Consider the following 18,073-nt stretch of genomic DNA (forward strand, 5'->3'; position numbering starts at 1 on the left):
CTCCCTCTACCTTAGGGACCGTCTGCCACGAATCCCGAATGGTGTCAGATATGGGAAACATTTTCTTAAGAGAACGGAATGCCTGGTCTATCCCATTCCTTAGTGTCTGAAATCCTCTTAAGGACCGAAAAACATTAGTGTAAGTAGGAACCTCTAGATATCTATCCATTTTACACAATTTCTCTGGTGGAATTACAATAGGGTCACAGTCATCCAGAGTCGCTAAAACCTCCCTGAGTAACAAGCGGAGGTGTTCAAACTTAAACTTAAAAGCCATCATATCAGAGTCTGTTTGAGGGAACATCTTTCCTGAATCAGAAAGCTCTCCCTCAGACAGCAATTCCCCTACCCCCAATTCAGAACATTGTGAGGGTACATCGGAGATGGCTAATAAAGCGTCAGAGGGCTCAGCATTTACTCTCATACCGGACCTACGTCTACTGCGCTTCCCTTGCAAACCAGGCAGTTTAGATAATACCTCTGTGAGGGTAGTAGACATAACTGCGGCCCATATCTTGCAGGGTGAAAGAATTAGACGCACTAGAAGTACCTTGGCGTCGCTTGTGCGGGCGTTAAAGGTTGTGACACTTGGGGAGAAGTAGATGGCAAAACCCGATTCTCTTCTGACTGAGAATCATCCTGAGACATACTTTTATCAGCTAAAATATGTTCTTTGCAATGTAAGGCCCTTTCAGTACATGAGGGACACATTTTAAGTGGGGGTTCCACAATGGCTTCTAAACACATGGAACATTGGCTTTCCTCAATGTCAGACATGTTAAACAGGCTAGTAATGACCACAAACAGGCTTTAAAGCACTTTATTTAGTGAAAAAATAACAATCTGAAAAAACGATACTGCACCTTTAAGAGAAAAAAAGCATACAAAACTGCTTGAAAACAATAAAATTGTCCCAATTTTGGACTTCCGGTGGGCGGGCCAAGGAGCAGGCAGCTGAAGTGGAGAGCTCCGGAGAAACTACAGCATTAATGAGCTTTTTGCATTGTTTTATCCCACTCAGCTTGCACATAACTGACCCTTGCATAACCCAAGTGCATTACAGCCTTAACACATAAGGTGTTCGGCATCTCCCGCACAGGCGACAGACAACTCGCCCCCACTGTTAGCAGTTAGCACATGGAAGTGCGCCATTGCATATAGCGAGGCAGTGGACTGTATCACCGCTTTAATCTAACACCTGTCGACATTAGTCCCTGACCTTGTTTAATGGAGATACTCTTCATGGAGGGACACTCCAATAATACCTTCATCATTGCTGAGCTGAAAGCCGCACTTCTGCCTAAAATAGACTGTCTTCTAACATCCTGCGCTACTCTATGCAACATGGTGAGAGCAACGGAACAAGCTTGTCAGCAAAAAAAGCACTCCTCCAACCCTACCCCTCAGGATACAGCACACAGCTCAACAGCATACCCGGGGGGTGGACGGAGACTCCGGAATCTTCAATCCTGCATGGCGGGAAGAAGAGGCGGTTACAAAGAGGACCAGAGTGACTCCCTCCTGCAATGAGCCTGCTCGACACCCGCCAGGGAGCGAACTGTGAGATCAGAGAACGGCTCCCTGACATCTCTGTTGGCCCACTCAATATCCAATACAGCTCCGGACATAGCTTCTCAGCCGGACTCTTAAGGGAGAAGTCGCTCACAGTCTGTGCTACTGATACCTGCATAACTAAGAAAGAGGCAATGTCCTCACCAGCATAAGGTCCAATGCTCTACCTGAAACCCTGTATGCCTATCCTGCTTACCGAATAAAAAGTACGCCTATACGGTTACCCAACGGCTTGGGAGATGTCAGACTTCCCACTGGAAACAAGAATCATACAAAATGTTCATCGGGAACATACACTGCTCCTCTGAAGCGTTGTCTATCTCTAACCCGTATGGGAATAGGATGATTTATACTACCTGGCCTCACTCAGCGGAAGCTGGGTCGCACTGCTCTTATACACAGAGATGCCTCCATGCGGGGGAGACTTTTAATGGAAGCTTCTTGCTCTAATGGTGACAATAGTTTCTGCTTACGTCTGATCATATGTGTTATTATCCTACCAAGGTCACTTTAATATTGTTTATTAAGACTCTGTGTATCCCACTGCCTCGTACACACACTGTCATAAAACTCAGCCCACAACTGTCTTATAATATCTATTGAAATTACAGGGGACTATTCCAAATAACTCTACATAAAAATTTTGCTTATGTAGTCACACTTGAGGTTTAGATATTGCGTAGAATCACTATTATTTCCCCTCCTGCTTATAGAAATCTTTAGCCTTGCCTGAGATACTTATATTACCTTACGTTATATGACTGTTTACTGCATAAAGAGACTTATTTGTGGTTTAGTCTACTTTGTGCCTCTCTTGGGATAGTGCTGGTATCTCTTAGTTGTTGGTTCAGCCCATTCAATGCAACAACTTAATATGAAATACATAAATGGGTCTCTAACTTGTTTTAGTTTTATAGCCCTGTTGGCTGTTATAATATGTCATTTGTTATGTTCTCATGTCTGTATATCTTTACATTTATAAATGAGATAACAATCTAGCGATCAAAGGGTAATTAGGTAGTTGTTTTGCCCCCCTCTGTTCCAGCACCACTTTATAAGCCTAAAAACTACTTTGTGACTCCTTGACTCGTTCTGTGGTGACCGCCGCTTAATGGCTGTTGTGAGTCACAGAGAACTCCAGTCATATACACACCTGTCACATGGGAACCGAATGGAACTTATAGCTTACATTTGATAGGCTTTCTTAATATATGAACTCACTGTCCCCAAGGACTCTAATGCTGAGAAACCCTACATTTAACTCTTTATATTGTAGAGCCTAGTGATTAAAATTTAAGTCTGTAGTAACTCCACATAACATGTATATGCTGAGGGGGGCAAACCTTTTGGAATCTTTGCCTTTTATAAATTCTTTACTAGCCAACATGAGAAACACTTTTTGAATTAGTTATTGCTGCTCTTTTAGTATTATAGTCGTTTTAGTCGGTTTAGATGTTATTAATAAAATTGAGACACACTGGTCCTCTCCCACGGATTAAGAAATGCCATAGTATATTCAGATTTGTTGTCCTTCTCATGTATAAAACCCCTTTATGTAGAACAGGCTTAATATCTTTAAAAAAAAAAAAAAAAAAAAAAGCACTTATGATATTCTGTGTTGATATGGTGTTAACCTATGAGCTGCATATTTCTTTCGTTTAATATGGCCTGTGTATTATTGGTGATCTGCGAATCACACTTATATGCCATAGTCTACCATGGGGGGAAATAACTGTATACTTGTACAATGTAATCACTCTTTGTCTCTGAATAAAAATAATTATAAAAAAAAAAAATTGTCCCAATTTTATGATAGAAGCATCCCAATTCTGAAGCTAAGTTTGCCCCACAAGGAAAGGAATACTTAACCCTTACCAGAAAAAACGGAAAATTATAAAACATTTCAATAAAAAGCACCCCCTGCACCTCGCCACAGCCCTGCTGTGGTGCCTACCTGCCCTCAGGGGTCTGTAAAACCGGGTTAAACCTTCGATTTGGCCCAATACAGCTCACAAAGGCCCACCGGAGTTGGAGCTTACTGCTTGCTTGAGAAAAACAACTGCGCAACTGAGGCGCAAAAATAGGCCCCGTCAATCTCACTCGATGTCTCACAGCCTAAATTAAATGCACCAGAGCGGTCTAAAACCTAGCCATGTGGGTTCATAAACCCAGAAATGAAGCCATGTGTACCCTTCTTAATAAAGCATAAAAACGTCTCTCCTTTAAAAACGTTATCTGCACTCCCAGACATGTAAACGTTTGCCCACAAACATTCAAACATCAGTGTCAACCATTTTTATATAGCCCATATATGCAAGCTCAGTAATACTCCTCTTTATACTTAGGATTACTGCTTACCCCTCTCCCTCATGGGGATACTGTCAGCCAATTCTGAAATAACACAGTCTCTCCAGAAAAAAATGACTGAACATACCTCACTGCTTATAGCATGAAAAACGTTCCTCACACTGAAGTTTCTTAAGTACTCCTCAGCCATTCTGTGAGAACTGCACTGGATCTTAGTAACAACTGCTAAGATCATCAGCCTCCAGGCAGAAGTCTTTATCCATTTTATCACCTCTTTCACTTTACCCTTCCTATTACTTAGAGTAGGCAAAGAGAATGACTGGGGGGTGGAGTCAAGGGAGGAGCTATATACACAGCTCTGCTGTGGTGCTCTTTGCCACTTCCTGTTAGCAGGAGGATAATATCTCACAAGTAAAGGATGAATCCATGGACTCGTATCTTATAGAAGAAATAAAAGTTTTATTTTGTTTTTTTAATTATTTAAAAAATTATTAAAAAAAAAATATATATATTTTCTGCTGTGTAGAATCCCCCCTTAGCCCCCAACCTGCCTGATCCCCCCCAAAGAGCTCTCCCCCCACTAACTATTAGCCACCATTTTGGGTACTGGCAGCTGTCTGCCAGTACCCACTTTGCAAAATAACTTTATTTTATTTTTTTTAAACCTACCTTTTTCTGTAGTGTAGCTGCCCCCCTCCATACCCTACACCCTTTCCCTCCCAGATCACCCCTCCTCTGCACCCACCACCCTCTCCCAGCAAAAAAAAAAAACTCTGCAGCACCCGCCCCTCATCTTCAGCACGCGCACATCCCGGCATAGAGAATAGCCGGAAGAAGTTCCCCAGTGATGGGCCGCCCCACCCACCTCCCTGCAATGGCTCCCACCCACCAACGATCGGCACCATCACTGGCCGATGCAGAGAGGGCCACAGAGTGGCTGTCTCTGCATCGGTGTGCCTAAAAAGGTATTGCAGTGATGCCTCAATATCGAGGCATCACTGCAATACCTTGAAAGCGACTGGAAGCGATCAGGATCGCTGCCAGCCGCTTGAAACCCTTAACGACATATAAAGGGTACGTCGCTGGTCTTTAAAGACCAGATTGTGTAAAACGTACCCTGTACGACATGCGTCGTTAAGGGGTTAAATGGATAACCCCTTAGCCTGCAGCTGTTTTGACTAACCCTTTTGGATAGGCCTTGCAGCTTAGAAGGTATCCGGCTACTAAGGTAAGTCATCAAGATTCAAAGACATGAAGTACAGCTCCTTCATTTATGGGTTCAATGCTAGTAAGTTATGCTTGTACAAGTGTAGGATGCGGCTTCATCGAAAAACTTAACCATGCTCATAGCGGGAGACCTTATGACTCCTTTACAAGGCTTAATGTTCATGTTATGATGTGTAATGGTTCATCTGTTTGGCAATTGCTGGCAGTTTTGCTACTTCTTTATCATAGAATGCATCTCCATACAGGTCTACACATTAACAGATGGTACATTTTATGCAAATTGAACCTACTATATCTGAAATGCTTTTACTGCATTCCACTGGTAACTAATACCTTCATACCCCACTTAACTCACAATATCAAAACAATTTAAGCATAGACTTGTCCTCTACATAATAGACCCTGGAGCATGAGAAAGCAATATAAGTGTAACCCTTGAGTTACAATGTTGATAGATATGCCACACCCCTGGACCATACAATGTAGATAACGCCTCACACAACCCACTTTGAGACCCTCTACTGTAACCCCTTTGAACCCGCTATAGCTCCTTAAGCTAACTACTCTTCTATCCCGTGCTCTTATTGATCTTAACCAAACAATAGATCCTTCTACTTACCCCCCCCATCCACTCCCCCCATCCACTCTAACCGAACCCCTTAGTTAAAAGCCTTCTTGATTGGTATTCAACCTATTTGCTAGCTCGCACAAAGACCCGACCTCTCCTGCAAGACTCAAAAATGACATCTAATAACCTTGCTATAGCGACCCAGAAATTAAAAGGCTTCTTGTCGCTCAAAAAACGCTCAATAGCTCTCCACGACTTCCACAAAAAACAGACATAGTTTTCATCCAAGAGACTCATTTCAGTTAAAAACCATGAACCACGACTCCCCGCGCATTATTAGACAAGTATTTCACCTGTTCTAACACTACAAAAAAAAAAAAAAAACAGGGTTTGCATTCTCTTCAGAAGAACTTGCCCTTTGACCTGCTACATAGTAGCCAAGATACAGAGGGCAGATTTCTTCCTCTTAGTGGGACTCTGTTATGGCAGACCCATCACCTTACTGAACCTATATGCCCCCAAACAAGCCCCATCCCTCATTCTTCAAAAAAGTGATGACACTGTTAATAGACCATGCCAAAGGACCTATATTATAGCCGGGGATCTGAATTTTCCCTTTGATCCCTCTATGGATGTCTCCTCCGGGGATTCATACATCAAAAATAAAACTATTAAAGCCAACTGTCTGGCGCACCAAGCCATCCCTACCTTCGACACATGGAGGTTTACCCACAACCTTACAAAGGACTTTACCTTTTTTTCACACCCCCAAAAAACATACACCCGTCTAGATTACATATTAATTGACCAAACCTCACTACATTTACTTATAGACTGAGTTAGATTTCTCAAACTCCTTGGTCAGACCATGCTATGGTTCTCAGCTCTTTCGCATGGCCCCCAAAACCTGGAGTTCGTAACTCGTGGAGGCTTAATGATGTGATTTTCACAGATCCCCTAATATTCAAAAACATTACAGATAAAACAACACTCTTCTTTGATATTAATGACACCAACCATACATCCCAGGTTAACAACTGAGAGGCATATGTTTCATTAGGGGTGAGATCATTAAACAAACTACACAACACCGTAGACAGATGGAACTGGCCTACTCTAAACTGATTTGACACATTAAAAGCAGCTGAAGAGGAACATAAATGCAGCCCAAAGTCGTTAGATCTCATACAAAAGGCTAATCAAGCCAAAGAAAATCTACACCAACATCTTATTAAAAATGCACATCGTCGGGCCTTAGCCCTAAATGCTAAATTCTTTGCAGAAAAAAACGAAGCCGGTAAATTAATGGCCAGATCTCTTAAGAAAAAAACATTTAAGTAATTTATAAGAACGATACAGAATGAGAAAGGACACAACATTCATACAAGTACAGAAATAGCTAATACTTCTCAGATTATTACAGCAAACTCTATAATTTAGATACTAGTAATTCCTTGACTAAGGATATAAACAAGGAACACTATTTATCACTCATTACCCTGCCAACCTTAACTGACAATGACAGATAAAACCTAGAATCTCCTATTACAAAAGCTGAATTACAGGACGCAATTAAACAACTGACTCCAGGCAAAGCCCAGGGCCTGACGATTTCACTCCCCAAATTTTATAAATTGATGGCACCCTTCAATGACTTACATCTGCTCTCACTTTACAACTCAATAGACAAAAGTTACACTCTCTCTAAACAGATGCTAGAAGCTAACATAACCAGTTATCCCCAAGGTTGGCAAAGACCCTACTCGAACGGAAAGTTACAGACCAATATCACTTTTAAAATGTAGACTTAAAATTGTATTCCAAAATATTAGCAAACAGACTTAAATGTTACTCTCCCATATTTGATTTATAAAGACCAAGTTGGCTTCATTCCTACCCGGAAAGCCAAGGACAACACAACAGAGACTGATCCAAATTATCCACCATATATCATCCGGGAATTGCCACTCACCATTCTGGTCAACAGACGCTGAGAAAGCCTTTGACAGGGTTGATTGGCAATTTTTTGTGGTTGACGCTTCTCAAATTTGGAATTCTGCAAAAATGTATTGATAAGATTTTGGCAATATAAGCTTCCCCCAACGCAAAGTAATAGTTTATAACTCTTCTCTAACCCCTTCACAATTTACTAATGGTACCCGCCAGGGATGTCCCCTTTTTCACCCTTACTATTTGCTACTTTCGGTAGAGGTGCTCTCTGCCAAAGTCCCGTTCAACCTCAAGCGGTTTAAGGGAATTCAGATAGGACCATATACTACTAAATGTCTATTATTTGCAGATGACATACTTTTCACCCTAACTAAACGCTAGAGAGTCAATAACAACCCTTATCAATATTCTTGATGAATACAAACTACACTACAACTTCTCTATAAACATGGGAAAGTCGGTGGTCATGCCTCTACGGGTTTCCCCAGAGGATAGACAATTCATCAATACAAAAAACCCCTTTACCTCTGCAGACTATTTTACATACCATGGGGTAGTCATAAAACCCACCATCTCAGAAACAATTGCAACAAACTATCAAAAATTATAACAACAGATTGAGGTGGAACTTAATTCCTGGCATTGAACTAACAACTTGTCTTGGCATGGACGAGTTAATGCGATAAAAATGACCACCATGCCGACATTGACCCTTGTCCCATCAATCTCTCCAAAAAAGCTTAAACAAATTTATATGGTCCTTTTCAAAACCAAGAATTAAGGACATACGTTATATCTGCCCAAGGAACAGGGTGGAATGGGAGTCCCGAATATCCTAAATTATTACACGGCAATACACCAATCACGCATAGTTTCCTGGAACCAAACACTTAGTCCTAAAAATTGGGTTGCTATAAGATAACCAAAACCTTGTAAACACCTCGATGCACGACTTATGTTGGACCCCAAACAAACTTTGCTCATACATAAAGCCTTCTAACCCACTCATAGAAGAAACACTATGAGTCTGGGATAAAACAATAGCCACAACAGATAAAATCTCTACACACTACTCTCCGCTCACATCTATATTAAACAACAACATTTTCCCCAGACTGAACCTCAGCAAACCAATCGGCACACAAAATACACCTACCCGGGTACCTATATACTCCCTCTTAAGAGATGGACACATTAAAACATTTTCAGAAATCAAAGAGGAAATAGGAGCTCCACTTCATACATGGTTTTCTTACTTTCAAGTTAGACACTTTTTAACCAACCATCCAGACAAAAAGCAATTTAGTAGACCCGGCACTCCATTTGAGATGCTGTGCCTACTGCCCACCACTCCTAAACATTTAATATCATTGATATATAAATTACTATTGCAAGTAGAGTCTCAAAAACCATCCTCTTTCAGATCACACTGGGAAAGAGAATTAAACAAACAGATTAACGACTCCTCCTGGACAGTGGACACAGTGCTTTAAATCAAAAAATAATCAGTGTCAGCCAACATTGTTGAGACTAACTATAAACTGCTAGCCAGATGGGTACTTAACACCAACACAGCTGCACAGAATATATCCAGCTGCCTCCCCAAAATGCTGGAGGAAGTGCGGACATCAGGGCACGCTATCTCACATTTGGTGGGATTGTCCATCAATCAGACCTTTCTGGGAACAGGTCGAAATCCAAATTTGTCATAAACTTAATCAAACAATAACATGCACAGACAATTTGCTTAACAGACTCCCACACCTAAACCTGCCGATACAAGACAGGCCTACTACAAATTATGATAAACAGTGCCAAGAGGCTGATTCCATGCATGTGGAAGAAACCACAAGTTCCCATCATCCAACACTGGTGAGCTGAAATTAAACATGTGTTCACCCTAGAAGAAATGTACTATAGCTACTGCAGCAAGTCAGACCACTTTCTTAACATTCTCTTTTTGTGGAGTCAGAACTAAACAGTATAGCTTACAAAATAAGAGCTGTAATTATTTATCAAGATTAAAAGGTGAAGTCTTTGCTCTTTTATATACCCATACCCCCTCTTTCCTCTATGTCTTCCACCCCCAACTCTTTTCTCTTATCTTAATGTTATGTGTTGTACAAGATCTGTAAACAAATATATTGCTATCATCAGTTGATTATCTAAAAGAATATAGAAAAGGATTCCCACTTATGCTGGATACCTAAAAGGTTTAAATGGTCTTCTGCATTTCCATGGTCTCCCTAAACTAACAGACAACCTACAAAACACCTTCTTTATATAATGCTTAATAGCGATAAATATCTCATTCCAAAAAAATGGAAACCATTAGCATCCCCACGATCGTTGAAATGGAAAAAATCAAAGATAGGTGCCTGCAACTGGAGAGATTCCGATATATGAGAGGAAGACAAAATCGAAATTCATGAATACAAGCTAGAAATCTGGAAATCCCTCGGGCACAAAGATCTATAAATGTAACAAATTCCCACTGCCATTACGATGTCCACCTACACTCCTGAACCACCCCCCCCCCCCCTTTTTTCTCTCTTCCTTTCCCTTCCTGCCAGCTGTATCTCTTCCTTTCTCTTCTTTCTTCTCTTTCCCTTTATTATTGTTATATATACCTTGCCGTGCGTCAACGGTTTGATGCACGCCAGGATATGAGTATATTGTTTGGTGTGTGTTCTTACACCTATAAAATAATGACTACAAACAGTTAAAGGGTCAGTAAACATAGATAATAATGTTATATAATTCTGCACATAGGTTATATAACTCAAGCACTAATATAATGTTATATAATTCTGCACTATGTGCAGAATTATATAACATTATTTTCTATGTTTACTGTCCCTTTAACAAGTTACTACTTATAGGTTAAGGTTCTCAAGTTTATTCACAAATCCATAAACTGGTGATATCAATGAAAAGGACTATACTGGAGAGGCCTAGAAAGTTACAATATTGTTATGAGAACTCAATGTTTTGACAAATGGGACTCTGGTAGAACAAACGAACTAAATATACAGATGGATTGACGCAAAATCCCTGGAAGACCCAAAAGTGTATAATGTACTTGAGATCCTTGAATTGTATAATTTCTTTTCGACTATGTATTTTTTCATGAACTGTTTTATGATAACTAAAAGCATTTAAAAACAAAAACAACAAAAAAGTATCATTGCTCAATGCAATACTCATGTTATTTTGATATATATATATGTACACGCGCATACATAAACCACGAAAAAATGCCTGGCTCCTAGATTTTGAACATATTTGTCAAGCACTGATTTACAGTATGTTTCTAATAGTATATAACTAAATCTGTCATTTTCTGATATAACTTGAAAAATAATCTGAAAAGTTATTACTTTAAAAATGAAACCTTTAAGTAGAAAACTATCATTTAAATTGAGTCTTACTGACTAGTGTTTAAAATTATGATTCAAAGAGACAGTCTACACCTTAGTCATCTTAAAGTCTTACCTTAGATTAAGCTGCAAATAGTCTCCTGCACCCCTTTCTATATCATGCAGCAGGAATGGTGAAAATTTTATTTTAAATAATTATTATTTCTGGCCAGTTTTGAAATGGCTGCCAAGCTCCACCTACTGATCACATCACGATCTGGACTGCATCTATGCACTCTGCTGAATAGCATTGACAGTCTGTTGAATCCAACTAGTGAGCCTTTTGAGATTGGAAGCAATATGCAGCCCAGATCATGATGTAATCAGTTGGTGGAGCTTGGCAGTCATTTCAAACTGGCCAGAAACAATATTAATTTAAAAATAACTGTTTTACCATTCCTGCTGCATGATATAGAAAGGAATGCAGGAGGCTATTTGCATCTTAATCTAAGGTAAGACTTTAAGATGACTAAGGTGTAGACTGTCTCTTTAAATCAATTTTGGGTGTAGAATAGACAATTTTTTCAGTTCACAATTTGCTATTGTCAGTTATGATAAAGAGCTGCTTTCAGGGAAGATACGGTAAAAAGATAACTTAAGGGGGATACTAAACCCAAATTTTTTCTTTCATGATTTAGATAGAGCATGCAATTTTAAGCAATTTTCTAATTTACTCCTATTACCAATTTTTTTCGTTTTCTTGCTATCTTTATTTGAAAAATAAATAAGGCATCTAAGCTAAGGAGCCAGCCAATTTTAGTTCAGAACACTGGACAGCACTTGCTGAATGGTGGGTATATTTAGCCAGCAATCAGCAAGCACAACCTAGGTTTTGAAACAAAAATGGTCTAAACTTACATTAGAAAGTTGCATGCTCTATCTGAATCATGAAAGAAAACATTTGGGTACAGTGTTACCCCAGATTATCCAAAAACCCTGGATGAAAGTCCTGATCTGTGTGACGCATTAGCTGTGTGGTCACAGACATATACTACAGTTTGCAAACGTTTCAGATGTACAAAAAAAGCCATGGGTACATAAAAGCTTATGCATAACTACAGATAAATATAGATAGATAGATAGATAGATAGATAGATAGATAGATAGATAGATAGATAGATAGATAGATAGATAGATAGGATAGATATCAAAATAACAAGAGTATTGCATTGAGCAATGACACTTTTTTATTGGACTAACTATACATTTATAAGTTGACAAGCTTCCTTTATCAAGTCTGAAGCAATACTGACCAATTCAATGGAATTTACAGATTATGGTCAGTATTGCTTCAGACTTGATAAAGGAAGGAACTCTTCCGAAAGCTTGTCAACTTATAAATGTATTGTTAGTCCAATAAAAAAGTATCATTGCTCAATGCAATACTCTTGTAATTTTGATATCTAAATCTCTGGACTAACACGGCTACTCCAATCAATATATATATATATATAACCAAAATGCATTTAAATATTTAATCAGCATATAATCTGCATTATTCTTTTCCCCTGGGAAAGAATGTTATTTTTATGTTCTATTTTCACAAGCTTTACCCTGAACCCTAGCAAGAAAATAAAAACTCCTAACAAAATATTTTATAATTTACTGGTCAGGGAAGACAAATCTTTATTCCTTACACGTTTCACATTTCTGTCAAACAATACTGAATGATTTCTTATCTGTTTTATTATGTTATGGTGGACCACGGGAAAATAATTTATTTGGCTCTTTAGTGGTCTGGCTGTGAGTTACTTAAGTGGCATTATTGGACCATAATATTTGAGATGAGAGAATAGGAAAAAATGTCTTACCACCTCCATGGGTAAGTCATCAGACCATTCAATGTTGCTGTGTGATATATCCAGGTTCCTACAGAGTGTTGTTGAAGAAAAAAATGAGACACCAATTATATCAATGTATCCCTCCAATTTTGACTTATAAAAGTATCTAGTAAGTAGCCAATCATTACTACCAGTATCACAGTGAGTTTGGGAAGCAAGGCGTAGGCAAATATTTAACAACATATTCCTACTACTCTTAAAGGGACACAAAACCCCAATTTTTTCTTTCATAGCAGGTACGTTTAGGAGTGTGCACGTGTCTGCAGTACTATATGCAACAATGTTATACATCAGCAAGAGCACTAGATGGCAGCACTATTTCCTGTCATGTAGTGCTCCAGACATGTGCATACTACCTATTAGTAGGTAAGATAAGTGAGAATCCTTTTAAAAGAAAAACGCCAAGGAAAATGTGACACATAGGGCTCAATTTATCAAGCTAGGGCAAGACAGGGGCGTACATAAGCGCCCCAGCTCGCCTCTGGCGAGCAGCAATCTGCTGATGGAATTCAGCATTGCACAATCAGGATAAAGGAAAATAAATATTAATAATTAAAGGGATATACAACAAACTGTATTTGTGTACTTTATTTGTGAAAAGTACATTACTTCCTGTCACTGCCCCCCAAGGAGGCTGTGATCTCTATAAGAAGGCAAAGGAGCAGCTTTTCCTTTGAGGTTTTGCTAGAAGACACCTATAATAGCTCAAGTCCATTGCCCATGCTCACTAGAGGACTTGTTTGCTGCTTTGTAAAACAATCTTCTTATGCTTACTTTAATTGAATGTAATAAAGATGCACTGTTTCATATCCCTTTAAATTAAAGGGAAGGGAAAGAGTTGGTTACAAAAAAGAAATTGAAGAATGTGTCCCACATACCCTAAAGTATTTCATCCATAAACAAAAAGATGTACTATACATGGCAGGAGACTTGCTTTTCATGCAGACCCTATCCATCATTAGATGAAGTCAGGGATGTTCCATGTTCACCACCAAATATGCATGTCATCTATTTTACTCCATAAGATAACTGCTTAACTATATATTCTTCTTCCATTAAGATACTCTTTCCTTCAAATATAGAAAATGTTTACATTTTTTTATGTTGGCCTGGCACAGGAATTCAAGGAACTGTACAGCCCATTTTTTATATTTGAAGTTGCAAATTCACCCTTTGGAGGAAAATCAACTGCTATTCATTAAAGTGATGGTAAACTCCGCTATTGCTAAGTTCAAGAATTCGATTAGTTATTATTATATAAATTAAACCGCATTATCAATTTCTAATGTTTATATGTAATTTTACTAAAAATAATCTTTATTCACAAGCCGTTGTTGCGCCGCCTCGCTCCGCCCCTTGCCTGAATAAACTTGACGTTTGCCTATTCTCCACCCTCTCTACACGTCAGACAATTTGCACGCTCCTGAGTCTGACATTTCAAACGCATGCGCATTGGAGCAAATGACGTATACCAATGTGACGTCACAGGGGGCAGGTGATAGACGGCATTAAACGGAGCGATTAGACAAGGATTTATAAGTGTTTTTACATACATACCATTACATGACATTGAGTCTGTAAATTGAATGTAATGTAACAATAGCAATAATATAATCAATATATACGGAGTTTACCATCCCTTTAATATAGTCTTATATTGAGCTTGTAAAATTACAGGACTATAAGCAGATCTCTATTTCTCAGGAGACCATTTCCACATGTGACTGTGTCAAGCCATGCTTAAAGGAACATTATACACTCATTTTTTCTTTGCAGAAATGTTTTGTAGATGATTGTTTATATAGCCCATAAAGTTGGGTTTTTTTTTTGTTTTAAATGTATAGTTTTGTTTATTTTTAAATAACATTACTCTGATTTTCAGACTCCTAACCAAGCCCCAAAGTTTTATGTGAATACTGTCAGCTACCTTCTCCAGCTTGCTCCTGTTTGTGTAAAGGGTCTTTTCATATGCAAAAGAATACGGAGGGTGGGAGTGTCTTGTTTGCCACTTGCAGTGGGCTTTCCAGCTACCTTTTCAACAGAACTAAACTGAGAGCTTCTAAGTACGTTTTTAAACCGTTTTATACTGGATTTTTATATCAGTATCTATGCATCTTATTCTTTATAGTAGTGTCTATTACATGCAGTTATATGGAATTGAGTGTATACTGTCCCTTTAAAGACATCAAGTGGTACTGAAAAAAACTACATAATGCTAATACAAACCGTAACTTACTTAAAGGGATAGTGTAGTCAAAATTAAACTTTCATGTTTCAGATAGAGCATGCAATTTTAAGCAACTTGCTTATGTCCTTCTATATCAATTGTTCTTCGTTCTCTTGGTATATTTATTTGAAAAAGCAAGAATGTAAGCTTGGGAGATGGGCCATTTTGTAGCTAAATGTAGTCACCAATCAGAAAGCGCTACTCAGGTGCTGAACCAAAAATGGGCTGGCTCCTAAGCTTACATTCTTGCTTTTTCAAATAAAGATACCAAGAGAACAACGAATATTTGAGAAGAGGAGTAAATTAGAAAGTTGTTTAAAATGGCATGCTCTATCTGAACCATGAAAGTTTAATTCTGACTAGACTATCCCTTTAAAATAGGTTTTGCCATTTATAATTGCATGTAATTATTAATTTATCTTTTTTTCCCCACAACAAATCTCTTAAGAATGGCAATGCACTACACCAAGGTGCACAACCTTTGAAGTGGATTTGCTCCCTTAGTAGGGTTAAATACAGGTGTACCTCTGAGATATTGCGGGTTAGGTTCCAGACAAAGCGAATATAGCAATAAAGTGAGTCACATTTCTTTTTATCCAGTACATATAAAAGTTATATTTACACTATGCCATTTATAAATTGCATGTAATTATTAAGTGTGAAATAACATTGTCTAAAAAATAAAGTACACATCTTAATTAAAAAATACTTTATTGCTAAAAAATGCTAATCATTATCTAAATCTTCAGTGAGTCATCTTTTTGCTGGGGGTGTATATACTGTGTGTGTGTATATATATATATATATATATATATATATATATATATATATATATATATATATATATATATATATATATATATATATATATATATATATATATATATATATACACATACACATATATACAGGTAGCCCTCAGTTTATGCCGGGGTTAGGTTCCAGAAGGAATGGTTGTAAATCGAAACCATTGTAAATTGAAACCCAATTTATAATGCAAATCAATGGGAAGTGAGGGAGTTAGGTTCCAGGCCCCTCTCAAAATTGGCATAAGTAACATCTAATACATTATTTTTAAAGCTTTGAAATGAAGACTTTAAATGCTAAACAGCATTATAAACCTAATAAAATAATCGCACAACACAGAATATATAATTAAACTAAGTTAAATGAACAAAAACATTTGCTAAACAACATTGTAAACCTAATAAAATAATCACACAACACAGACTTTACTTGCATTTTTCTGCAAACAGTTATTTCTATGCATTGCAGTCTGGACTGATTTATAGGCAGAAAGATCTTTTTCCTTTGCAAGCTGTTCGATAGCTCAGGTCTGGTTAAACTGTTAATTTCAGCTTGCTTGGCTTGCATATCTTTGATGCAACACAAGCGGACAGCTCCACCTACTGGCTTTTTTAATCAATGCACTGCTTCTCAATGCTTTTCAATAGCAGTCACATGACTGGAAAAAAAGGTTGTTATTCTGAAACGGTGCAAATTGAACCGTTGTAAACCGAGGGCCACCTGTACACATATATATATATATATATATATATATATATATATATATATATATATATATATAAACTGTATTTATATGTGTATATAAAAATGGTGCCAATAGTCTTGCTCTACATAGGGTTGCCACAAACCTTCAATTTGTAAAAAATAGATATCTGTGAAGCGTAATAAAACATACAATGTTATAACAAAATATAGCATGTTATTTTTACACTAGAATGTTACTTTAAAATGTCAAGATTGAGTCATTCTTGACAAATATACTAAAAAGATGATTTTTTTTAATAACTTTTTTTATTTTACAGTGGATTTCTGAATAAAAAATAAACAAATACAGAACCAAAACAACGCCCTGTAATAAAGTTTCCATTTGAGAAAAAAAAAAACATAATTACTAAATTATCTTTAAAGATCAAAAAATATCTGTGGCTCCATGCAGATCCAACTTGACCAAATTGTTAAAATTAAAACTTTATGTAAATCGCTAGTCACGAAAAACGTAGAAAATATGTATCTGAACTGAAGAGCGCATAGACGATTTCAGGATATATTTTGACACAAACAAAATTCCAAGTCCCGATCTATGCTGTGTAAAAACGAGCGAAATGTCTCAATAAAGCGTAAGTAAATTGAGCCTACATATCGTGCACGGGCCAGGTATGCAACTACAGTGACTATCTATGTTGCAGACAAATAATAAAGTCGCATTTCTACGGTACCTGAGTTGTCCGACAACCACTGTCAAAAATCCCCGGAAACGCATTCACCGGAAATCACAGAGAACAAAACGCAACTTCCGGTGCTAATGATGAGGGGGGAAGGTATTAAGGTCACTAGCAGTACCCATAGCTCAGCTGACGTTTGTTTTGGCCAGAAGCTACTAAGGTAGTTTAGAGAGGTATCGGTTTTCTGTTAGAATTATTTTTTTTTATTTTTTGCAACATTGTTGAAACACCCAGTAACGCGTGTTGGTTGTAAAAGTTACAACCAACTCGCAGAACCTTAAAATACAATTAAAAGACTAAACTACAAACTATCTTTTGCATGAAATGTCAAGTTATATCCTCGTTTTAGTTATACTTAGATTAGTTGTACTGGGTGTTTTGCTTGGAGTCAATAAAGCTTTGGTCAATTAGATCTCGCTCATGATGCAGTCCAGACCCTTTTTGCCTACTTGTGTTATATGTATAAGGGGATTTTTCTATAGTATAGTCGTAGACAAAATTTATTTGAACGTTATGAGCCACCTAAAATACAGACACATCAGCTGAAAAATGTTACATATACCAAAGAATGATTTTATATAGGGATGCAAAAAGGGGATGTACTAAAAGGAATGACAAGGGTGAATGACAAAATGGGATGCCCATAGACTTTAATGGGATGTAAAATTAAAAGTGTTGAAGCAACAAAACTATGAGACATATCAACTAGATAT

At 37.8% G+C, this 18,073-nt stretch overlaps 1 protein-coding gene across 2 annotated transcripts in view; it reads right to left on the bottom strand.

The window, feature by feature from the left end:
* Window positions 1–17,373, bottom strand: part of ADIPOR1 (adiponectin receptor 1) — a 454,062-nt gene extending 436,689 nt beyond the window's left edge. The window contains exons 1-2 of one of the 2 annotated variants that reach the window (XM_053706909.1): window positions 17,355–17,373; window positions 12,855–12,912 (exon numbers count right to left, since the gene is read on the bottom strand). In XM_053706909.1, coding sequence (XP_053562884.1) covers window positions 12,855–12,863 — 9 coding nt within the window. In that variant the 5' untranslated portion in view covers window positions 12,864–12,912; window positions 17,355–17,373. Of the gene's footprint in view, window positions 1–12,854; window positions 12,913–17,354 lie in introns of those variants that run through there. The other variant, XM_053706910.1, reaches the window with a different exon arrangement.
* Window positions 17,374–18,073: the final 700 nt, after the last annotated feature.

This window comes from Bombina bombina, chromosome 3, assembly GCF_027579735.1.
Source record: "Bombina bombina isolate aBomBom1 chromosome 3, aBomBom1.pri, whole genome shotgun sequence".
In the NCBI taxonomy this organism is placed as follows: domain Eukaryota; kingdom Metazoa; phylum Chordata; class Amphibia; order Anura; family Bombinatoridae; genus Bombina; species Bombina bombina.